The sequence below is a fragment of the Etheostoma cragini genome, chromosome 20, assembly GCF_013103735.1.
Source record: "Etheostoma cragini isolate CJK2018 chromosome 20, CSU_Ecrag_1.0, whole genome shotgun sequence".
Classification (NCBI taxonomy): domain Eukaryota; kingdom Metazoa; phylum Chordata; class Actinopteri; order Perciformes; family Percidae; genus Etheostoma; species Etheostoma cragini.
The window spans coordinates 18,847,686-18,874,191 of NC_048426.1; the positions used below are offsets into that span (position 1 = coordinate 18,847,686).

General features: G+C 38.4%; 1 protein-coding gene across 1 annotated transcript in view; it reads right to left on the reverse strand.

Annotated features, from left to right (window-relative positions):
* Positions 1 to 26,506, reverse strand: part of sntg2 (syntrophin, gamma 2) — a 64,370-nt gene that overhangs the window by 14,462 nt on the left and 23,402 nt on the right. The window contains exons 6-12 of the mRNA XM_034857950.1: positions 26,377 to 26,418; positions 25,299 to 25,386; positions 23,157 to 23,242; positions 13,553 to 13,677; positions 7,103 to 7,232; positions 5,362 to 5,400; positions 3,624 to 3,740 (exon numbers count right to left, since the gene is read on the reverse strand). Of these exons, the coding sequence (XP_034713841.1) occupies positions 3,624 to 3,740; positions 5,362 to 5,400; positions 7,103 to 7,232; positions 13,553 to 13,677; positions 23,157 to 23,242; positions 25,299 to 25,386; positions 26,377 to 26,418 (627 nt within the window). The remainder of the gene's footprint in view (positions 1 to 3,623; positions 3,741 to 5,361; positions 5,401 to 7,102; positions 7,233 to 13,552; positions 13,678 to 23,156; positions 23,243 to 25,298; positions 25,387 to 26,376; positions 26,419 to 26,506) is intronic.

Sequence of the window (26,506 nt, forward strand, 5' to 3'; positions counted from 1 at the left end):
AGTATATACACAAAGTACTATTGAGTAACAGCTTATTTAAAGATCACAAATCACATACTTTTTACTGCAGAGAGACATGTTAATCCAGGTTTTATTTTAGATGGAAGAAAATCAAATCATCAATCATTTAAAATCACATTGACATTTGTATTGACACAAATCCTCAAGAATCCAGCAGACATTTTCCAATAGGAAGAGCACACGAGTGTTTCTATATTTTTGAATGCAGAAATTACAGCTAAAAAGTTGGAAGAATTACAAAAGAAGTTTATATATACACAGACATAATGGATTTAAACTAAAATATGCAAACAGAATGATTGCTCTTCAACTTTGCCGGGGTAACCAATGTTTAACTTCTACGTGCTGTAATAAATACTCATTGGAGGATTAGGCCAGGGAACACATTTCACATTTTCAGAAAGACAGGTTAAAAGAATGCTCTACAAGAGATATAACTTTCACAGTACTGAAGTTGCCCTTTGCAAACCCAGAGTCACAGACCAGAACAGATAACCATATCTTACTGTGGTGAAAAGAAATCATTAGTGTGGTATTTCAAACATCTCTAGGTGAAAATGAACGCTAAAAGTTTGCAGCATGCTACAATGATCACTTTCTCTTTTATATAGCACAGACACTAACTAAGATTGACAAGAGGCCACTCAGACCATTTTGTTTTTTTCAGGGCTTGTGTCATTTAAACAACATGCACTTATGCTACCTTTTTACATATTCAAGTCCTCTCTACCTTAGGGATATTGGCTAATGCCATATTTCAACAAAAACCGGTGGACAGTTCTGGCATTACGCAACTCACCAGCTGCATAATGCTTTTGTTCATGGAACCATGCATCCATTATGGTGAATGCAATCCATTAGAATAATGGATAACGACTTCTCTCACTAACAACTTGTCGACATGATTTGTTAGCCCCGTTTGATTGATCTGTGTCAAGTGAAACAAGTGCTCAGCAGTTACATATTTTACTGCTGCTCTCCCCTATCAACTCTCTGCATCTGAAAAACAAAATTCATTCCCGGTGGCATGTTCAGTTTAAAAGAGAAATCAGAAACATTTCCTGCAGCATGTAGACAACTTTTGTACGATATATTACTAATTTAAGAGCATTACCTTATGTTAACATGTGTCTTCGAAGAGATGTTGAAAGAGAAAGAGCAATAAGCAGTTAACTTACAACTAAGTATTCACACAAGTAAGATTTTCTAACATTGGTAGTTTTCTCTTTGCTGTGGCGAAGCCCCATGCAGAACGAAAGGCAGCCTGCCTCCAAACTGGCCTGTTTGATGGTATTAATAAGCTCAGTTTGAGAGTCTGCCACTGAACCAACAGTTGGAGTTAGAAACAAAAGTTGCATTAAGCATTCACATTATCCTGCTGAGAAAAAGCAGTTATTTTCCTCCAAAGAGGCCAGTGTCAATGGGATGGATTGGCAGAATTCTCCAAAAAAGGAAAATGGACTGCTGGCTGAGAAACAGCAACACTGTGTCACAGAACCCATGAAGGGCCCATCTTTAAGGAAGGTTTGACATTTTGGGAAATGTTTTTCTTGCTGTGAGTGAAATAAGTTTAAAACCAAGCTCATATCTGTATGGTTGATATGAAGCTACAGCCAGCAGCCAGTTAGCTTAGCACAGTACTGGAAATAGGTTTCATATAGTTAATTTTATCCATAAGAAAACTGAAGTGAAACAAAACCCCCTAACTTATGGTTTTATGGGAGATGATGTCCCTGACAATTTGTTTTGACCAGGCACAATAGCTTTGTTTTTTTTTGTCCCCATGAGGTTGCCAGGCAACCAGTTGAGACTGCAGTATGTAATTTTGCCCAGTTTTGCTTAACTAAGCTATCCACCCTTAGCAGGGCCATTATATTAACAGTACAGAAATAAGAGTGCTATCATTCTTCTCTCAACAAGAAAACAAATAAGAATATTTTTACAAAATGTCTTACTATTCCCTTAAACTAGCAAGCTCCAAAACACTGAACAACAACAGAACCAGCATTAATATATCAGCATTGGATGAGATGGAGGGCGGCTGCTGAAAATAGACATTTTGAATGTTGAATATCTCTATGCACAAAAAACCATGGAGACTTCTAAGCAATTTAATTAAAAGGGTATTAAGTAATTTTTTCTTTTGTTTCTGAATCAAACCAGTCGTCTCACCCTTCTTTTCCTGAGGTACAGTATGTAGTTGAATAATAGCCAGAAAAGCATTTATGCAAAACATTGTGATTTCACAGTGAAGTTGACCTTTTGGACTTAAAAAGGTTATCACTTTATTTTATCCTATTAGACATTTGTGTGAATTGTTGTAATTTGTGTATGAGTTCTTTGAGTTATGGCCTAAAATAGGTTTTTGGCAGTCCTTTTGACCTTGACCTTTGACCTCCAAAATCAAATCAATTCATCCTTGAGCCCAAGTGGATGTTGGTGCCAAATTTGAAGGCATTCACTCCAGAGGGCCCCGAGATGTCGCAATCACCAAAATTAGAAGGACGGCCGGACAAACCAAAAATATAACGACTCAGACCACGGCTTTTGCTAATTCAAAAATAGGCAAGACTTTACCAATCAGGTTGACAATATCAATTCTTAGTATGGAACACCCCTATAAATTGTACAGTAAAGTTTAGGTTTATTTCACATTTGATATGTTCATTCATTCTTAAAAATGCAGATTTAATATCAGTAACATGCTAAAGTCTCAGGGGTCTTCTGACAAGTTAACCCAAAAAGGATATATTATTTAAAGTTGGTGTCAGTGGAGATTAGCCTGGCTATCACCAGACAAAGCCAAGCTCAATAGATTTGAGATTGAGCTTTGGTCTGGGGAGTCTGCTCTGTATTTTCTCTGCACAAGAGGCATGACCAACGGACGTAGTTAACTGACTCACCGGGGTCTTGCGCTTTTCAAATACTATATATTTTTTGTACTGCCTATGCGTTTTGGTGGCCCCTAATGTTGAATGTAAACAAGAAGCTGCTTGGTTGCTTCTCTATAGTCATTGTGTGTCAACAGCCATTCCAAGCCATTATATAGTTTAGCTAGGAAAAAAAACTGCAATGTGCTTGAAGGCGTTTCATACTTAAACCTCTTGCTTAACGAGTAATTCAATGCATCCACTGGGATACATGTTGACAGATCTAATTGTCACCCTATTGTAAAAATTAAAACACTGAACCTTGTTTCACTGTCACATAACAGTCAGCCATGATCACAACTGATGTAAATTCAGCACCAGTTACTGCATACCTGCCTGTCTTCTCTTATTCAATGATAACCGAAGCATACAGTATTTTACAGATGCTGCCAACTTGCTTCAACAACACAGACTGTGGGGGACAATCACACACCAGTGAACAGCAGCATGAAATCATCACACTTGAAATGTTCAAAAACAATTTCAAAAAGGCCCTGAACACAATCTTATGCTAAGCTGAATTCACAGTTTTAATCATTTGCACCTGTTAAAGTGTAAGTTTTGTCATAAGCTTCCAATTTTGAACAACACCTTTTCAAATTAACTTAAAATCAGATCTGAATGAGAAAAAAAAGTTAATCAACTAGGCCAAAAAAATAATAACTTAGTTACCGGGGGGCTTCTGAAGATGTGAAAATATGGTCCTCTCAGTGCCAGGAACTTGAATGCTGAGGTTCTACCAGCAGCATTTCCCTCTGGGCTTTCACATGCCCAGCCCATGTGAACAATCTGCGGAGATGGAGGATGACATTGACATGTTTACTATTTTAGAGAACTGTAAAAAAGATAAAATACACACAATAAACATCTGTACATGTTCAATCAACAGACCAGACAGAGCAGAATAGGAAAATGTGAACAATCAAACGAGTTAAAGAATTACAGTAAGACATCTTTTACAGGAAACATCTAACAGATACCCCACTGTAAAGTGGTGTTGCAGTCTCAGCTGAAATGCAACAGTTAACCTTGTATCTACCTCAGATTGACTTGGGATGTTTCTCTGCTTTCTTCTTAGCAGCATATTTGTGCAGTATGTGCTGTGCTGCTTCATCTGCTGCACTCCATCTACACTACATCTTGTGATGAATAATGCACATCAATTCCCACATGCTGGTCCTGACTCCTTCCTGACCATCTGACTGACTAAAGGCTAAATTAAGGTTCTGCCGAGGCTCCATGGAGAGCTTTTGCCGTAGCCTATGTTAGTTTGTACTTCTGCGTTGGTGGGTGCGTCGATCTCTTAATGAGACTAGCAGGGCCGGCATGTTTGTATGCATGGATTAGCGTACCCCAAACTTCCCTTTCCCGAGCCACATTAACCAGCTCCTAATGGTGGATCCCAAGGCGTGCCTAGGCCAGGGCGGAGAAATAATCCCTCCACCTAGTCGTGGGTCTTCACCGAGGCCTCCTCCCAGCTGGCCATGCCTGAAACACCTCTCAAGGGAGGTGCCCAGGAGACATCCTTACCAGATGTCCGAAACACCTTAACTGGATCCTTTTGATGCAAAGGAGCAGCGGGCCTACTCCTAAATCCTCACAGATGACTGATCTTCTAATCCCATCTCTAACGAAGATGCCAGCCACCCTCCTGAGGAAACCATGTTGGCCGCTTGTACCCTGAATCTCGTTCTTTCAGTCAGGACCCAGCCTTCATGACCATAGGTGAAGGTAGGAACGAACACTGACTGGTAGATCAAGTACCTGAAGAAGGCACTCCATCGGTTTCCTGCTGAGAACCATGGCCTCGGATTTAGAGATGCTGATCTCCATCCCAGCAGCTTCACCCTCGGCTGCAAACTGTTCCAGTGAGTGCTGAAGGTCACAGGCCGATAATGCCATCAGGACCACATCATCCGCAAAAAGCAGCCGCAACATTTATTTAAATAATTTTAGCCTGAGTGGTGCATCAGGCTACAGCTTGGGGTCGGTATCTCCACGTACATAGCCACAGCTTAAAACGGCCTTCGGTGTTCCAAAATTGTTTCTAAGCTGTTTATTGTCGATGGATACACTCAGAGCTGCCAGGACAGCTGCAATTGTATGCAGAAAATGCAAAAATGTACACCTGCGTAACATTTCCTGCTAAGGCGACTGTGCAGGCTGTGAATGGAAAGCTTGAACAAGGATCTCCACAATATCTCTCCATCTGGAGATATATATGAAACACTTTCTTTCAGCCATTGAGCCAATAAGTCTATGATACGTTCAAGGAGTGATTTAATTCTGACCTCTCAAAGCCTTTACTGTCTGTTTCTCTACTAGGAGTACCAGATAAAAGGTATACTTAGAACTGCCAGCAGTGATATATGTTGGACTGGTGTGTCAAGTTAGGCTACCGTCAGCATACCTGGTCATCTGAAGAGCAGTATTTGTTGACGATTTTTATCTGTAAGAGAGAAAAACAAAATACAGTGACATATGAAGTTTTACTTCTTAAATCACCTGGGAATATGGTTGAAAGACAATCGTGAGTTAGTCATAACGGTACATTTAACGGTTAGTACATCACCACAACCTAATTATACATTTGTTATAAATCTGCAGATCTAAAGAAGCTTGACAGATGATATAACAATTTTTTAATTTTGTGTAAACTATTCACGAATATGTAAATTCTTTCTATCCAGTGAGTTTAGGTTTGCTAACCACTTGTGTACAAGCATAGCATATACTATATTCATTTCTAGATGTGAAAGTTTGTGCCATAAAAAATGATGTATGTAGTGGCTTAACATGTATACAATAGTGTGTATATACAAGTGGTTATGAATATATGCTGTTTCTTTCATTTAAAAAGGTTCTGTCAGCAGAAAGACTCAAAATGTGTGAGATGCTTTTCAATATATTTGATACAATTTGTGGATGAAAAATGTAATGCAAAAACTACCTTGAGGCTCCAAGTAAGTATAAAGTTAGAGTCTTAGAAACATTGTTTACCTTTTGCAAATTGTATCTTGGAGGCTATGATGATGAAAAATGTTGCAAACTTGTTTAAATTGTTTTCAGACTGACTAGACCCCTGCTATGTCAGCTCATCACGCTCAGCATGATCTCTGCTCCTGTGTCGCCTCGCCTCAGATACAAAGTCACATTAAAAACTGTCCCATGAAATCCTTAAATAATTAGGTACTAACAAGCTGTCCAATTCATTCTGCTTTAGTCCATCTAAAAGAACATCAAACAGCATAAAGTAGTCCCCCACCTTGCCAGATGACAGTCATCCACAGAAAAAGCACATGACAGACCCCAAGAGTTTCACAAAGTCTATTTGAAGGTTGTAGGTCATTAAAACAAAAGTTCCGCTCTCTCCCAAAGCAAGCATACAATTACTTCCTGATTGGCCATTTAGCAATCACACCCTACATCCGTAATTAGGTGATGCAGGCATGAATTAATCACACTTTTTAAAAAAGGCAGCTGTGCAATCGACGAGCACAGGCATATAGTACGTCTGCATCCTTACCAAAAATGAATCACATCATTATCGTGATAATCAAAGTGAAATAGGAGGAAATGAGTTTGAGAGGCACATGCAGAATGACTGCTTTGCAGTCATTAATTAGGCATGAGAGAAACACTTTTTTGTGTCAGCAGAGAGGGAGAGGTGCCACTGTGACTCAATGAGTGCTTGACAGGAATGGTCTATTATAACCACGTTGCACTGTTTCCTTTGTGGCTGTGAAAAATCACAAGGGAAAATACATGTAATAACTGTGGGCAAACATTTATTGTATGCTTTTATTATGATGGCGTTATCGACTTTAAAAGGCCACAAGTGGATAAAAGGATGAAATTCATCTCATCTGAAATGTAATACCATAGTCTAATAGTCTGCCCATTGTGATAAAGATAGACAAATCAATAGATTGATAAGATACCTGACTCTAAAAGAACAAATAAAAAACATACCCAATGTTAGGAGTGATTAAACTAAAATTATTTCATGGCTAAGTTACAGGATGTCATAAGAGTTCAATTAAGCTCTCACATTATAAAATGATCACAAATAAGTGAGAAATCACATTTATTTTCAATAAAGACTCACAGGAATATCCAGGCAAGCCTCTAGTGTTTAGAGATGGACTTACGTTCTCCTGTGTCAAGTCATTGATATTTGTAGATATTGCTTGGAGCCAGTCCGTGCTTTCTGCTCCAGTGCAAAATTGAAGGATATTGGTGCTGGCTCCATCCAAGGTGAATACTTCAAAACAGTTGGACCTGGAGGAAGATAAAGGTCAAAATTAGACAGGAGCGGTGGGGAAGATTGAAAGACATCTTGCACAAAGTCTAGCTCTATCTGCTCGTTACGTCAGTCAAGTGACTTTAAGCGGTAAAACTTGTACTGCATTACATGCGGTGGAACACCTTTCATGAGCTTGATAGGCTTTTGACACCTAGTTATAAAACGTCTTCCCAAAAGATACTCAGGAGGGGCACTTCATGAGTCAATAATAAGGAAACATTTTTTAACAGTGTGGGAGTGCACATGTATATACTGTAGCTGAAGTCAAAAGCTTAAAAGTTAGATGTGAGATACAGTAGTACACTAGTTAGCATAGCTTAGCACAACAACGGGAAAGGGGGAGATATAGTTAAGCCAGATCTGCCCGAATGTAATAAATCCCAGTAACCACCACCAGCACCTCTAAAGCCCACATATTAACATCTCATAGCTTGATTGTTTAAGCCATACAAAACCAAAGTGTAAAAAGATAATTCAGTAGTTTTATGGGGAATATTGCTTAGCTGAGAGCAATAACTTCCTGGAGGTTCTACTAGTTGCCTTGGAAGACAGATTTTGGCCTGCAAAATCCTGACAAATAAGTTATTTTAAATTGGCATACTTTGGGTACAATTTCTAATTCTGATCTCTCCTTGGCATGCCTTGAGATTGAGTGCAGTACTTTTCTGACAAAATTAAGATCTCAGTAGATAGGGTGCTGATCATCATCGTCTAAAGAGAGATTGCACTCCTCAGCAAAATATAATACTTTTTGACATTTCATTTAAGTGCACTGACACGCTCCCAATACATTTAGACTCAGAGATAGTTGTCACTATGTAACATGGGCACCCTTATGTGATGGTTAACGGATCCCAGATTTGGCAATATCAAGAACAATTTGCACAGGAATGTTGAACATTATGCTAGTGCACATAAAAAGCAGGGGGATGTTGTGCAGGTTTGTGAAGTGAAGGCTGATAAACACAGAAACAATAGGAGGCATTGAATGCACAGCATGAAGAGGGAAATCCTCTAAGACAGCTCCCAAACCAAACAGTTCTTGACGCACACACGCGCACACACTCACACTCCTCAAGGTTAACTGTTACAAAGTCAGCCTTCCTAACAAATCCTCTAGTGAGCATGTCTTTTTATACTGTATCTGCAATGGGCTTGTTAAAATCTTATGTTCCGCTGCTTGTGTACTGACCCAGCGACTCTCCAGGGGTGATTTTCCCTGGACTTAAATGGCATTTTTTGCTTAAACAAGGGTGCAATTTCAGGCAGTGGGCTTGACCCAAATTAACATTTTGCTGTTATTTGAATGCCTATAAAGCATCTCTAATTGTATGTTTGGAATTCTTAAAAAAAGCTCTGTAAGCAAAGAGCATCTCTTCTACTGTACTGCATAGACACAGTGAGCAACGGATGGAATTACATTGGATAGAACATCTCTTTCAATTAATGCAAAAACCTTTGAGAGCCTACAATAATGTGGGCAATGTCAGAAGGGATGAAAGTGCTATAAATGAAGAGCTCCAAAGGCATCAATTAATCAAGGTGACATACAGCTGGTGGATCAATGTAAGGAGAACACAACCCTGTCAGATGTAGCTGCTTGAAGGTGAAATCTTTTTTTAACATTAATATGCGTTCCACAAGCCTGCCTATGGTCCCCCAGTGGCTACAAATGGGTTTACTGCTCTGCCTTTGAGAAAATGAAAGCTCAGATGGGACGATCTGGAATCATAAGGGGCAAGCCTCTACCTTGCCCTCCCCCCTCCTCAAAAGCTACAGACTCAGAAATGGCACAAGAAAAGGAAAGCTCATTGTGGGACTGACTCTAGTGGCTGCAATTATGCAACAAGGCTTTGGGAAAGATACTTCAGATACAGTATTGGGGACCACTAAGGTCTATTTAAAGGCATCCAAAGAGCATCATGTCATGGGGCCTTTAAGTTCTTTCACCTTCAGCAGGACTAAAATCCTCACAGAGATGGGATCTAGTGAAATTCTTTCATCCATCTATAGCGCCCCCAAACTATGCCTGCTGATTATGCAGCAATAAATCCATCAAGGCAGACCAGTAACACATCATCTGGTCAACATGCATGGTGATACATGAATATTTGGGGGGGTATAAGTGATTTTGGACGGAATATGACTGTTAGTTATAGTGTGCATGGCAATGAGAGAGAAAATGTGCCATGTCTACTGATTAGTGAGGCGGAGAATAGTCATGCTTCGGGGCATTTCGTTTTCAGCATAATTAATGACAGAAACAGGTTTACTTTTGAATTTCTACCAAGAGAACTTTATGATACAGATCAAACTAGTAACAAAGCTGAAATTAAGACAGAGGACTGGATAATCAAAGTCTCACATCATATTCTTTTAATATATTTTAATTCAAACAATGGCTACTACTAAATGAAAAATGCATGCTTTTACATAAAGTATTCATTTGCACATTTTCTTCCCTTTCAAATATATCCGTTTTGACAGTCTAAACAAAAGGCTGAGAATACCTCACTGTCAAACTGTGGACCTGGTCTGACACCTCAGTGTTGCCAGGAGAATCTGTGCCAATGAAGGAAACAAGGTCTGTTCTCTGCCTTTTCACTTTCAGCTACATGTGGCCTTGGACTCGCCAAATGTTCTAGCTGGTCTCGACCAAGTCCAGCATTATATGCTGTTCTAAAGTGACTTCCTCCTTCAAAAAAAAAACTATTGATGAAGCGCGCTTGTTCAGTAAACGGGTATTAGATAAACATCCATCCAAAACAGGCATTAAGATTGGTTTCCTGGAATACACCAGGCTGCATCATATGGCCACAGACATAATGTCAGAATTCAGCTACTATAAATTCATCAGGACAAATATTAAATTCAAGAATGGGAACCATTTCCATTTTATATTTTATTTAAATAAAATGGTCTAATTTGATCCTATACTGTGTTACTGTGCACTTGCTTTTTGATTATTACAAAAATAAATTATCATTTAAAGTAGAAGGTATACTGTGTCTCAACACATAAATTATGAACAAGTAAGTTGGTTGTCTTGAAGAGGATTCTTTTTTTCTGTCTCTCATTTGGACTCTGTCTTGTTTTGGACTCTAATCTCTTTGGACTTGGGCTTGACTCGGTCTCGACTAGTCCTGGCCTTGGACTTGACAAAGGTGGACTTGACCACAGCCCTGCCTTTAGGCCTTCAACATTCCAGCTGCTTGCAAATGTGCTTATTTACCAGAATTAGAAAAGCTTTACAGACATAACTATCTTGCCACGCCGTCATGAAAATAGAGCCTCCCATGTCCTCTTGTGCACACAGAGCAGCAACTAACCATTGACTTGTTAAGAAAGTATAGACAGCTGATGAACCAGACGACAGACAGGGTGGACATCTGAAACGTGATACATCATTAATAATGTTGAATACAACACCGCAGTAAGTTGCAATCAGGCCGTAACTGTCTGTATGTTTAAGATTGTTTTTAAATTATTAATTGACTTTGAGAGCGTGTGGAAAGTGTCACTTGTGTTGAGTCTCACATTTAATGTGTGGGAGTTGTCAGCCCTAGTCACTGTCAAGACAGCTTGCTATTGGTTAAAACGGTAAGACTTAGCTCATGACCTAGGTTAAACTCAATGCATAACAATTGCAGAGCTCAAGTCTGCTTTACCTTCCACTGGAATTAATTTCGCCACAACATTTCACATTTTTAAATCCTAGTGTGACCAGACATTTCTATGCAGAGACATAACACAATTTGAGAACACAATAAAGGATCAACAGAAGACTCAAACCTGCCCTGACTACTGTGAGACAACGCAACATTATTTGTTTCCATGCTTCACCCTTAGCCTAAACTGTAACAAAACTACTTATGTTTGAACAATATGAAAAATTGTTGAACACACATAAATTTCAATATGTCGTGAACAATAGATTTGAAGATCATGACTTTTCTTTTACTGTTTTATAACCATGTTTGACAGCAAAATAAGCAACTTAAATGCTAAGGGTCCAAAAAATCTGATTCCAACTATTAATTTAAAAAACAATACATAAACTAAGTAAGAATTCAAGTTCCTTTACTAATTTGCTAACTGAAAAACACTATTCACATCACATCTGAATAAAAAAAAAGGTATAGAAAGGAGCAGTTTACTTTACACTATTTGCAATAGATTTATGTTTACAGCAGAGGTCTATTTCCACACCGTGTGAAAATGTCCTGCATAATCCATGATTTCTTAAAAACCCTGAGTGGCCGTTAAGGTGCCAACCATGCGTCTGGCCGGGGGCCCTTTGTTGCGTGCCATTGTGCCGCTCTCTGCCCTCCTAAACTCACAACTCATCTGTCATCTAGACAAGGGGAAAATCCACTTGTGTTCTGGCAAAAGTAGAAGGCAACAATTTCAGTTTTTCTGATCTAAAGCCACAACAACCATTAGTTGTAGTATATAGCGGTGTTCTAAAGTTCAAATTATTTTTTCATTACACATTTTGTCACAGTTTGTCACTGATAAAATGAGATATGCAATTTAACCACAGATTATAACAGCACTAGGTAAAATAAAAAAAGTAATACAACTGTAAGTCTCAGCATGTTTCTCTGAGATCCTCTTGTCAAAGATTCAGCATTTGACCCAGGTAACATCCACAATGATCTGATCTGTATTTGTGAATTTTTATATGGCATCTTTGTCAGCCAAGTTTTATAAAAGCAAACTCTACTGACGTGCTCTCTGCCTCCAGGGCTTCTTATTGACTGCACTCTACTATTTCTGATTCAGCACTGGGTTGATATGGCTTAGTGTAAATAAACTCTAAATCCCATCAATACATTTCTTCAATATTTAACTCTGCACTAATCAGTGAACTGTTGATTGGACAGAACATTTGGCTGAATTATTCTTACAGGATTTTCCTGAGAAAGTCTTGAGGCAAACGATCCACCATTTGCTTGGAGGCATCACCTCTATTCTATTGTACTGTAATGACAATTAGTACAAGTGTAACCAAAGTTTGAAGTGGAGCTGCTTTGACTGCTGTAACGGACCACACCCTTTCTACGCCATGGACAGGAGGACAGTCTCCTATAGAGTATGGCATTTTTCCTTATCATGGGCAGCTGCCTAGGGCTTAAAACTAAAGGAGGTGTCCAATAAATAAGTTTATGAAACATTTCTAATTAAGTCAGCAGTACAGAGTTCCGTTATTTATCATTATGTAGCTGCAATTTTTTATTGTGCAACTGGAGCCCCCCAGAGTAAGAAATGATAAGGAATACTGACTAAAGGTAAATAATTTCTGATTTAAATTAAAAAAATAAAATATAATAAAAAAACTTGATTAGAAAAGTTTAATTATATATTTCTTAGGGCTCCTCATTTGCATGAAAATGGTGTGACAAAAACACTCCTCTCAATACTAAGAGGAATTAGGTTTGGCCTTCCTCCTGGTTGTTGTCAGGTGTCTCCAGTAACAATCACAATGTAGAAATTCTACAAGTCTCTTCATAGACATACCTGGGTGGTGTTATGAAAGATGCCAATCTATCATGAACTGCATGGTTTTGTAAAAAGAAACAGCAGTGTTATTACTTTCCTTGTAGACTCTGATCTTTTGGAGCCGGTAGGCAGATTATCTATTTGTTTTTGTTTTTTATTCAGAATGTCATGCTGTACTGTAGCAGGGCCTGGCTCAGCAGCCTGTTAAACTTGAAACTATAAAATCAAATCAAAATGTGCACAAAGACTATTGGTCAACTTGTGGCACATTCAGTTAAAGCAACTCAGTTAATCACTTCACGGAAGACTTTGATAATAACAATTCTGTAATTAGTCTCACACTCTAACACACTAACACACTAACACACAAACACACACACACGAAATATGGGATCTGGAAGTTATGAAAATGTTAGTAGTACCATTGTTAATTTCTATAAAACAATTTACCTCTAAGGTTTTCTTTTGTCCCACAGTTTGCCAATAGTAAATGCCAACTGAAAAAGCTTGTAAAAGAAAATCAACTGTGAAACTACTTTTCACAAGGAAATCAATAGAAAAAGGACAGGCACAACAATCAAATGCATTTACAAGTTCGACCAGTGTTTTCACAGTTACACCTTCTATACACAAGCCTCACAGCAGCAGTGACCTTTTAAGCCGTTTATGCCTGTGCATAGAGATTGGCATTAAGGCCCTCGTGCTTAAATGAAAAGTGCTTGCTAAGCCAACAACTGTGCTCAGTGAACTGTGCACCTTTGAGGTGAATTGTATCATGCTGGATTACCCTTACCTTAATTTATCTGTGCCAGCTTTGTATCTGGAGACTCTGGCCATCAACAAGGGCAGGGAGACGGCATCCAGCCAGCGCTTCTCATACTTTGGTTCATTAGCAGAGGGCGAAGAAGGTGAAGGAACCTGCGTGGAATACATGAACAACGCAATGAGCTTTCTGCCCCTTCTGGCCATTGATGATGTATTCTGCACCATTTGCATTAACACATCATTCATTTAACCCTGGTTAACCAGCTGTACAGTAAGTAAACATCAAAATGATGTACTTTGACAGAGAATTCCCAAATAACACCTGTACTTTTGACCATTACTGTCTAGTTAAAGTGCTGAGCTGTTACTGTATGCACCCAGGCTCCCACTGTCTTTTCAATGCAGGCTTGTCTCACCTAAGGATATAGAAGCACTTTCCAAAACACATTACAAACAGCAGCACTTTTCTCCATGTGCCTGATTATCAACTGTACTGTAATTAAGTATTTTAAATGTAAATGAAGCAGAAAGCAGAGCCGGATTGCATTTTCTACTCTGTGCTGAGTCAGCTCTGCATTAAATTGAACAATTGTGTCCCGTAAATATTTGAAATTCTCAAGTTTCCCTCCGTTTTTTTCACTCTTCAGAATTGGGGTTCAAAAAGGAAACTCATCTCTGGCTACAGTAAAGACGTTACTCATATACGTCGCTGACAGTTCTGATCTTCTCCTTGGTTTAGAAGTTACACATTCCACACGCTTTGATTTCGCTGCCATAGCAACTGATTTACAGCAATCTTTAAAATGCTGCTATCTGCAGACAATTTATGTTTGCATGTATGGCATGTAGTACCTTTTTTCACCTTTCATCAGCTACCAATCAGGCCATTGATCAATTTGAGGCAATTAAAATCTAATTGCAGAACAATCTTTACAAGAGCGCAAATAGCGTTTTATAGTAAATACGAATATGTATATAAAAAGTAGGTTAGTAAAAAAGGACCAATATTCTATACTAGTTGGTGATAAAGCTAACAGCCCTAACAATGGATGAGATTGTAAGCATGAATTTTTAGTCTTCCCTGTACACAGATGCTTTACATCCAGTAATCACGACCTCGCTGTAATATGTGTCCGCCAACTAGTCAAGTTGCAGTTTACATCCATGTCCCTCTAGACTTATATGTAGTAAAGACTTAAAAGCAGTTTAATAAAATGGTATTAAGTGTATTTGTTGGTAAATTATCAATGCTTTACACACACATCTTCAACCCCCAGCACAGGAGATCTATACAATCTCCACAGTTTCAAAGTGGGCACCCAAGATTAGTGTCACAAATTCAGTATCAGACTAGATGTCTCCCCTTCTGTTCAGAGTTATGGCGTTGAATAAAGAATAAAGCGTTTTTGGCAGGACATTGTGATTTTGCAATTGAGTTGGACTTTTCCCTTTAAAATAATGTCACATTAGACATTGAGTTATGGTAGATCACAGTTCCCTTAGTCCTGCTTTGCCAGACCTTTCTCCACAGTATTGCAGAGGAGGGTCTGGCTAGTCCATACAGCATTCCGGGATGGGAGAAAGACGTGCACTGGTTTATTGGCATTTCTTTAAACCAATAACAACAGTCATGAGCGGTGCTAGTGGTGTAGTCTACATGATATGCAGGCATACACAGTATGCACACTAAGAAAGATCCAGGATTTCCATATACCCCCTAAAATGCCCCGTGAAACGCAACAACGTAGTTTTCATTATATTTTGAATCGTCATCTGTCTTTTTCTTCTTTGCATACGTTAAATAAAAATGCCTTTCCACCGTAAATTGGTGCATAACAGCGTATCCGAACACAGGAAATGAAGAGCTCTCTGGAGGAGGACAAACCCACCAAAAGACAGATTCTGGCCAAGGGGGGCGTCTGCAAACACACAGGTGCATTTATGATTTTCAAAGGCAGTGATAAGCATTATAAAAAACTAAAATTGAAGGTTAACATGCCTGGCTTGTAGCAATAATACATGTGTGAATGTTGCATGATTATGGATACTTCCTGGCCGTGACAATACACATAGTGGTAAGCAAGACTTTGAAATTAGTTTAGAATGCAGTTTTCAGCAAAACACAATCACTACATATGTAAACATAGTGTCCTGAAAGGCCACTCCGTTTTCTCATATTCAGTGGCTTGAAGGTCTTATATAAGTAACAAAATATTGTGTGAGGGCCGTTTAACAGCGAGAACATCCTTTACAAAAGGCTACAGTTGGGCAATATATCAAACTTATGTCGATATCATGATATTAAACTAGATATCTTAAATTTTGGATTTTGTCATATTGTATTATTGCATAAGTGGTGTCTTTTCCTGGTTTTAAAGGCTGCATCACAGTAAAGTTTTCATTTTCTGAACTTACCAGAATATTTGAGCTGTTCTAATATTTGCCTTTATCTAGTTAGTGATTATACCCACATTGCTGATGATTATTTATAAAAAAATAAATAAAAAAAAAATCACATTCCGTAAATATTTTGTCAAAGCACAAATAGTTCACACTACAATATCGTTGGGGTATCGACATTTAGGTATTTCTAAGCAAATATCGTGATATTTGATTTTCTCCATATCGTCCGGCCCTAAGTGCAAGACATGAAAGACATTAATTTTTTTTTTAAGTTAGCGGCAAAGAGAGGTAGTAGTGAAGAGGTAATAAAGTACTGATTTAAGGATTTCCCCCAGATACTGTATGTGCTGCAAAGAAAATGAATGCTGCTTCTTAAGCTGTGACTTAAGCAGCGACTTAAGTTGAGCAGTTGTATTAAATCTAGTTATAGCAGGATACAAGACAGAATCAATGGAAGGTAGCTAAGACCTTTTCTACTGGTCAGTGTCTGGATCTGAACCCAGATTAAAACTCATCAAGAAGACGGTTTCTGAATTGATAGGCTGTGAGTTGGCTAGCAACCACCTTATGTAACTGTTTAGTCATGACGGCAAGATCTGGTCTGTAATTGCTTAAGTCGAGAACAGAAAGTAGGTCTTTTTGTTGGAGTATCCACGGCCATTTTAAAAGTAGTGGGTACAAAACCAGAACAGAGCATCCATCCAAAACGCCCAATTGTGACGTATTTTAGATGCTTATATAAAAGTTCAAAATTCCTCTGGTTCTGATGGTAGAGCATCAAAAAGGCACCATAGGTTGAGAAAAGCTTTGATAGCTGGAAGAGTGCCACATTTAAATGCAAATCACACCACAATCAATGAAGAAGAGATGCATTACACATTATCAAATGAGTTACAAGCCTAGGGATCAAATTAGTGAAGCTTTAGCGCAATCACCAACAGTGAATCATTCCTGCATCTAAAGATCATCTGTCAGCACAAAATCCCCAAACTCCTCCAGACAACTGCAAACTATTTGATGCAGCCCCTGTAGCATTTTGCACACACAATACAGGTAGATGTGTTCATCATTAAAAAAAACAAGAAGTCACCTGCCTTTCCCTGAATTCAAAATGGCAGAACATATTACCTGAGCATTAAAATAGCCTCTGGGATGAATGAGGTCAACAGTGAACAGCAGAGTAAAATGGCCTACCTTCGCAAAGTGAAGCACATCAATGCTGAACTACAACATGTCGCATGCAGAACCCTGTCAGCTCCTCACCATGCCGTAGTTACTACATTTCTGAAGAAATTATCATGCTTTGTTCCATTTATGTCAGAATAAAATGTTTTAGTTATGTCTCAAGTGGAGCACTTCAACGAGTAGGTGAGGTGGCAGGAAATGGAAAACTATCAGGCTGTCAGAGTGGATTACACCGACAAAGCACCTGCTTCAACTGAGGAAGCTGGAAAACAGGAAATAAAGCCACAGAGTTCAGTCAAACACTACTTCTTGAATACTGATACTTCAGAGGTGAATGAAGCATAATAATTTGACTGCATGTAAATTAATCAGGGAGGTAAATGGTCCAGGGTGCAATGAAAAGGAAAACTATCACCTTTTTCAATGTCGAGAAAGCCTACAGAAGACAAAGCTTAGTGAATTTCAATCACCTACAGAAGAGAATGATGCTTAAGTGTGAGTGAGGCAGCTAGTATTAGGCTTATGTGCATTAGCATGCCAGATGTTGAAAGAGTGGCATTTTTTCACTATCATAAAACCAGACCTATTTTTAAAATACAACCAAGTAGTGTAAGGTTTAATAGATTATCTTAATGCCAAGCATTTTAGTGTGAAACAGAGGAGACAACTTCAACTCAAAACTTCCTGCAGTTAGCTGTACTATTAAATGTCACCTTTTTTTTGGGTCATTTTTTGTATTTCCAGATTCATATGCCAACTTAAAGCTTTAGTGCGTACCTTTTTTATATATTAATGAATGTCCGTTACATTCAAGCAATTGCCAAATATGCTGATACAAAGCTAATTAAGAGTTAAGTATTCTAGCTAACCATTTGTAAGCATGCATTCAGGTAGGGTTTAGTTGAGCGTTGCAGGGTGTGTGAAACATGGGGCATTACTGTAAGGACAGTGCAGTATTTAATCACCATTTAATTAAAATGTGCTTTAAGCGATGCTGGGTGACGGCACTTGTTGACGTTTAAAGTATTTTCACACAAAACGAGGCTAGTTCGTCCCTCCCTCCTCCTTAACCATTCCCCTCTCCCTCCCTTTCGTGCTTCCACGCACTAACCCCCCAACTCCCACCCCCAAATCTTTGTTTTTGTTGGCGTTTGGGGAAAAAAGTGGTCTCTGTAGACAGCCCAGGCTCCACAGTGTGTTCTGGGGACAGGCAGCTAGCGGATAGGGAGGAGAGGTTTTCTGTATGTGACTACACATTTTGTAGCCTAAAAACTGTGTGAAATCGCTTAGAGCGCCTCTAACATGCTATTGTATTTTATTTTACTTTTTATACCGTATATTTCAGCATAGTTTTATTCCAAGGCAAATTTAATCATATTGTTAGGAAACATTATGCAATTGTAATTTATGTTATTGTCACTGACTCTTTTGAAGTCAATTTCATTTTTGTTTTATTAATAGCAAACGCTCTTTTGAACTCTTGAATAAATTAGGTACACCCAGTTCATCTTTTTTACTACATAATATGCAGAAATATAGTACATCTGAGGTCATTTCACTATTACAACCATTGCTCAACTTCAGGCTTAATGACTTTTTCCATTACAGACTATTTCATATGATGCAGAATACCTTAATAGAATGCAATGCCATTTTTATAAAAATAAGTTGTGAGTTGCCCTACTTTGCTGCAAATCTTTATCTGGAGGCTTCCTATCATTATAGTCTTAACATTAAAGGGAATTTACAACTTTTCCTGCACTGGGAGAAGAAAGAAAAAAGAAGAAAAAAAGTAATTCAAAACAACCACTCACATAATCCTTGTTTGTGAGGCAAGAGGAATCTCACTTGACATGAGCAAAATCTAACTGCAGGCCACCTCTTGCTATTTTGTGTTTTTCACTGCTTGAATGTTATTTCTGGGATGAGGAAACATCCTGTCTAATTGTGTGTGTCAGCCACACAGTCTTCATCTTCAAACATAGAATTAATTGTAAAGATCCCTGCTGTCTGCTGACCTGTTACGTTACATCAAGTCATAACTTCTTTTTTTGCACATGTATGTTTCAGGGTCTATTTTGTTTCTCAGATAAACCAAGTGCACATACTGGAATTGAAAGAAAAGTAGACAATGTGAAGGCCCAGGTCCCAGGGATTTTGCATCCTCCAGCTCCTGCAGGGGATTTAAATCGAAACACTTTAAATCTAGATTATCTTTGAAAGGTTAAAGTGGCCACCTGCTGTCCTTCATGCGTTTTCTGAATAATTCAAGAGAAATGACAAGCAAGAGATGCTGTCTTTACGTTGACTCCTTTCGTAATAGGTTACCATATTAATATGCAATTTTCTCAAGTCTTACCATTCAAAACGGTAAAATATTGGCTTCAAGAAGAAGAAAATAAAATTTAAATGTTTTTCCACTACTACAAATTCATAGTATAGCCCGTTTTCCACTGGTCATTAAAAACATTCACATCTTGCTTTTGTCTAATGGTAAAAGTTACAGTCAGCATTCAATCCCGTAGCTATTTATGTGATGAAAACATGACACCCAGGTAGACCATGGATGTATAAGAAGAGAAATGGATACAGGGTATGAGGCGGGGCCTGGTTCATTCATATGGAAGTTACTCAGTGGCGCATAAAGCTAAAAAAGTTCTAATGGCATGTATAAAACTAACCAAATTATTGGCATTGCTTCTTCACTGTGTGGCCCATAGAGCAGGCACATTGGAGACTTTCACCAGAACGAGTCAGCTACTTTCAGTTAAGCGCTTTGCTAACTGAAATGGGGATAAAATTATGTAATCTCACGGTTTATTTAGCCTTTCCAAATCAAATCGGAATTAACTGATCAAACTCTGATAGTGAAACAAGTCATTTTATGAGGGGTTGACTTCTCATTTGCTACGTAAATATATCGGGAAAAGTCTTTTTGGGCCACATAACATCATGGTTGGGCCACTATATCAAATTGGCTTCAAAGCCCGTCACCCTTCCTAGGGGCTTGGGGTGGACACACTAATTTTTGGCCTCTTTCTGGCGCGATACTATGACATGCCATTGGTAACTTCTGTCGCCACGGCCACAAATTCCATCCGTCCAATATCATTCAAAATTTGTTGAACAAACCAGAAAAAAAAAGAAGCAGAAAGACATACTTGTCTACTTGCAATAATAATCGAGTCCATCACTTATTTTTTGTGCCTTTTACCTGAGCTTAAAAAACCTGCACATACATGCTAACTTTGGTGGGAGAAGATATAGAACGTTGGCTAGAAGAGCTCTACTTGTAAATATGTACTTATAGATATAATTTGTGATAATGACCCAGATTGGGCAGTATTATGGGTCATTTATCATATATTTTTGGAAGCTAGAGCAGAATTTGTCCCATTTATTTAGGTAATGTGATGTCTGCATCATGTTGTGCTTTGGTAAGTTTGAAATGCCCCTCTGTGGAATCAGCTGCTACAACAGAGACAGTACTCCCACCTATCCTCCCAGTAGTACGCACTGTAATCACAGCCATCTCTAAAAGCAGGCAAGCTCAAGGAGCTAATAAAGGGTTTACAGAATAACAGAACAAAATTAATGATGTTTCATTTGTTTTTCCTTGTGATCTGAGAAAGCCCAGCCGCCGATTGGACTGCTGTGTGGTTGTACACAAGAAGCATTTCTCTTGCTGTATTGCTATTGTGACACAAATCTACCATGTGGCTGTAGACATGAGGCATGCAAATTAATAATGCATTCAACATGTAATAATCAATACAACTAATAGTTGTTTTTTGAGTAGAGCAATTAAAACAGGGTACACGTTTTTACAGTGGCTAACAATCAACTAATGTTTTGCAAAATGTATAACCCTAGTTTACTTATATCACCCTCTGACCTATTTGGACATCAGTGCAGGGTGGAAGAACAAGATGGGAGGAAGAGTTTGGTAGGGACAAGTTTCATTACAGTGTTTGTCCAAAATATGGGTGCCAATACATGCGTAGAGGACATTATGGATTACTTCACATTTAATAACATGTCAAAGTCAAAGTGGATTTATAGAAGCCACAGTCCAAAGAGAGGCAGATGCTCAGACTGCAGCTGATAGTGCTGCTGCTGCCTCTCTAGAGGTTAGCCCTCCTGAATTAGCAAAAATAATGAACTCCCTATAGTTAATGAAAGTTGATTAGTATTTCTGCCCCTGCTACCCTCCAATGCAAGTAAAATATAGTCCCTAATGCAGTGAGGTTCATGTAAACTGCTTTTGCTTTCCTTTTTTTGAATTGGATTCTTCTGCCAAGAAGCACCTAAACCAGAGGGAAAAAAACAATAATGAAAGAGCACTGCTGGCAACCGCAATGTGCGGTTAGAAGGCCATGTTTCCTGTCTATAAAACGGCCCCTACACATCGTTTGTCCATCGTAGCAAGTTGCTAGAAACATGTCAAGGTACTTGTGTTTTTCCTTTAAATATACACTTAACTAATTACTTAACACCAAATGTAATTACTAGTTACATTACTTTTGAGTCTTCTGATACCTTTAAAGTCTTAACAACATGTCACATATTCTGTATTTAAATTCTCAGGGTTAATTCAATTATTAGTCCAAATCTCAGATGTTGAAATGTGAATCCATTTTATTACATAGGATATCCTAGAGACACATACTGAGTCAACCTAACACGGCTCTCCCCCAAATTTGTCTGGCTCTCTTGCTCTCGCCTCCCTAATCTTATCCACAAAGGGTGGGGTCGTTATCTTTTCAGTTGGAATGTGACTGCATTTTTAAGTTTATGACCCTCAGTTTAGGAAAGAGATCAGTGGGGGTAAAAGTGGGACTGAAACCAGACCCAGGAAGCATCCCTAACAATCGATTCTGCTTCTAACACATTTAGGAGAGCTGGATTATAACGGAATATACCAGAACATCTATGTTATAAAAACGAAGTAGTCAAAAACAACTTAATTCAACAAACAACAAACTATATACTTATAACAACAAACTTAATGCATGACCACCATGTCTTCATTTATGTTGAAATAATGCTTTTACCTTTTAGCTTGAATGTATAATGCAAATCACACAATGTTTAAGCACATATAACCTTTTAAATTCCAACAAATGTTAATGGGGAAAATACCTGCAGTGCATCACTGAATTTTAAATTTGTTATTTCTTCCACTTCTCTTATCTAACACGTTACTAAGTAAAGGATTAATTAAGTTTTCCCTTAATTTGCCTAGTTAAGACTACTTTACAGCCTCTGATCAACAGACCTTTTTCACAGTTGACAATTGGACTTGCAGGAGAAGCACAGGTGAAACTTATTTTCTTAACAATGGCTTTGTTGCATCAAGTGTTCCAGTGAGCCGGCATCTACAACACAAGGTGCTCACCTAAACGTGCAGTCATTTTAACTGTTATCAATTACACACCCAGCTATGACAAGACTAAATGTCTTGGCGTCTGTGTCTATTCTGACTTTTGTAACCCTCACATGAAATCCCAGCATCTAAAAGGTCTAATGAGCATGAATGATCTGTGTAAAGGGGTTTTATTATATAATATTGTCATTTTTTCCTTGTCAAAGAGTGCACTGGAGTAAGAGGAATCAGGCACATTGATCTTGTGATTGTGTTGTGATTTTTTTTTAAATTTCTTTTTTTTTTTTTTCATATTGTAAAAAATGTACATATTGAGATTGTTTTTCTTTTATATTTGTGTTGTAATTTGGGGTGTCATTGCTAACCGTTCTTAGTTAGAAGAGCCAGCTTGAAATAGCGGCTCTTTCACCTAAGCCTTCAAAACCACACGTAAAGTACACAGATTAGTTTGAGTGTTGTCTTGTAATGAGCACATAAATGATAACATGAATGGCTCATACAGTCTTAATGGGGTCTTAATGGATGTAATGTTATGTTGAAGTAAATATTTAGCAATTACACTGCATACACACTGAAATATTCATGCTGACAGAACACTGCAGAGTGAAGGGGCTACTTTCAAACATTATACATGCAATACCAAATGGATCTCTCTTACCGTGTTGTTTCCGTTCCCATTTAAATGTAAGCCACTGTCAAACAACGGAGAGGATGCTCGGCTGTGAGTGGACGGCCCGGGAGAATCTGAGACACAAAGGAGAATAATTCCTGTTCTTTACAACAAGGCTTTTGAAAAATCCCGGTTAAACATTTAGCCCTACTTCCTTCCGTGTATTTATAATTATTCCCGTCCTTAGGAAACAAAAAATAAGTCAAGAGCTGTACCTCAAATTAAGTTTTGACATTGACTTTATTTGGCTGCCCTATTTTTAAGCCATACAGCTGATCTCACAGACAGCATCCAAAAGAGAACAATGCTACTCTTTGATATGATATCAGCTTGGCATTAGAGGACCTTCTTTCTAATTCGGTCATACTCGGTAAAGTGTTGCAGACTGCTCCTGGCCATCACTGATTGTCATATGTGCCATGATGAAACAAAGAGCAGCTTAGAACATTTGAACCTTTTCCTTCTCGGGCGACAAAACATCTCTCACTGGCCAAAAACCCCACAGCAAAACCTGAGCGTCTCTGCCCTGATGCCCTCCTATGAATGTTAACCACAAGATATGAAGGCTGGATTTCTCACAGTTCTCAGTTTGAATTTGTGAGATTGTGGTGGTTTATGTAATCAGTTTTAAATATTGAGGTACATATTTTACTAAGAACTAAGAGTTTAAAAGTTTTTTTTTTAGTTTAGTAAAGGGTTCAAACCGCAAAGCGGTAGAACACATCTGTGTATTATTATTATTATTATTATTATTATTATTATTTAGTTGTCTGTCAGGCCAGCTCAAATTCCTTTGATCTGGAATGAAAAACATGAAACTTGGGGGAATAACTGGATATGATGTGCATGTGCTTCTATAGAAATATAATTGACCGCACATACACTGCAAGTCTCGTTCATATTGATCACTAGGGGGCCTATTAAATGCACAATAACTGGACGTGGAATGACACAAATCAAGGTTTGAGCTTGGAATTGCAGCTTGCGGCTTTCTTAGCAATTGTTTTTGTGTTGGTCATCTTCTTTTCTCAAATTGCCATGAGCTGGACTGAGCTACATATCACACTGAATTGAAAATAAATGTTTTTGCCCAGTTGTAAGCATTTTAAACATAATGCCCTGTTTGTCCAATTGTTACAAAGCTTGCAGGATAAGTTTCATAACGACATTGGACCACATGTGTGAAATTACTTTGTAGTTGCTATTGAGAAAAAAGGTTTAAACCCACAAAGATCGCGGCTTGCGGCTATATTATTTTTATTGAAATACACTTATTTGCTTTCTTGCTGAGAGTAAGATAAAAAGAATGAGGAAGCATTCTCCTATCTTCTGTTTGAAATTAAGCTAGAGCAAGGGTTTGGTTAGCTTAGCATACAGATTTTAGGAAGGAATCCAGCCAAGCTCTGTCAGAAAGTAAAAACTCTGCCTAGTGGCCCCTAAAAGCTCACTAACATGTATTAGTTTGTGTAATCCGTCCATAAAGCAAGTGTAAAAATGACAAGATGCAAGAGTTATGTGCGAGACTAGGCGTATTGTGTTACATTGGACAGCCAGGCTAGCATATTCCCCCCTTTTCAGTCTTTAGAGTAAACTATGCTAACTCTCAACTAGCAGTAGCTTCATATTTAACATACAGACAATGCCTAGAAAGAAAGTGAATTTTAAATCATTCCGGTTAAATCAAATGAGATTTTATATATATATATATATATATATATATATATATATATATATATATATATATATATGTTTTGGAGTTACCCCCTATAAGAAAATAGACAGAATGCAAGTTTAAAGCACTTCCGCGTTGGCTTTACTTTCAGCATTGGCAGCTCCGGCCATTATTTTTTTCCAGTCTACGGTGTCATTTCATCTCTTCAAGCTGCTGGAGGTAAATACAGGATCAGGGGGATTGCAGCTCTGGTTGTTTCTAACATTACAGCTTGCCTCAGGCCACTGAGCATAACAATTTATTACCTTGAAATAAATGCGCATCTATTGAACTGTTTCAGAGCGTCAAGGTGCACAAAAAGACAATCTCCCATAAATGTGTTCCCTTATTGCTAAAAATGCTCAGTGAAATAAAGTTTATTGTGAGATTGCATGGCATCCAAACTACAGGACTCTTACCTTGAGGCAGTTTTAGAAATGATGGAACTTCTCGCAGGTAGCGAACAGTGATGGTGACCTCATCTCCTGCAGTGCGCAAAAGGTGAACCTGACAGGAGATAGGGAGAGAAAGAGATTGAGATAGATAGCAAGAGAGTGAGAATGTTTGTGAGTGATACAGCAAGATAAAATATAATCTCTTATAACTGAAACATGCCACATTCATGTCAAGCTGTACACAAATATAACAGTAGATGAGTACAGAATATGTAGACAGATGTTAAAACCTGTCAGAAGAGGCTTCACTTATATCATCAAAGGCTGACTTGAAGGCCTGCCGTTTCTCTTCTGACAGGCGGCAGCAAAGTGACAGCTCACACCACAAAGTAATTATGCTCTGAATGTCTGATGTCTAAGTGACAGAAAATGCATCCTCAAACATGTTGAGTCCAGGTTTTAAAGAGGCTTTCAAGCATGGTTAGGTTTACAAGATTAATTCATTAATATATGTCTGTCTATCTTCAGTGCATCTTGGAAAAGCAAGAAAATAAAAAAACAGCAAATGACATCTGGTTGTCACACCTAACATGCGAGGTCACTTCTACCTACCTTAAATACACATCTGCCACCAGATCCCTTACTATCCTGTCCCAGCATTGTGTGGCAGCCCTACTTTAGCCTGAGTATCTACCACTCCTGCAAGTGTGACAGGCTGCCATTAAAGCTCTGGATTTTGTTCTGAAGAGAAACTGCTCATTATGGCTTTTGTGTGTGTGTGTGTGTGTGTGTGTGTGTTGGGCGGGAAATGAAGGAGCAGATTTAACAAAGTTAGAAGCTAAATGCCAAATACTAGCACCCTCAATCCATGTGCAGCTTTTGATACCGTTCTACTCCTTTTCATTTGTTTCTATTTGTCACCTGGTAAGCCAAAAGGAAACAGCCTCCTGCCAAGATGACAACTCAGATTGGTAAAGCACACCTCCATGTTGTTGATAGCCACTGAGATTGGCGTGAAACTTGGGAGGATGGAACAGTAATCAATAGATGGAGCAGAGTATTGTTTTTTTTTACAACAGTTTACAATCACACATATACTTACAACTTCCTCATGAGTACAAGGCTCTACATGTATGCCATTGACCTAAAGAAACCAACAGAGGGAGTGGGAAAGCAAATAAGTAATTTTATAGTGGAGAAAGTGTGAAATTTAGCAACTCTATGCTCATGCC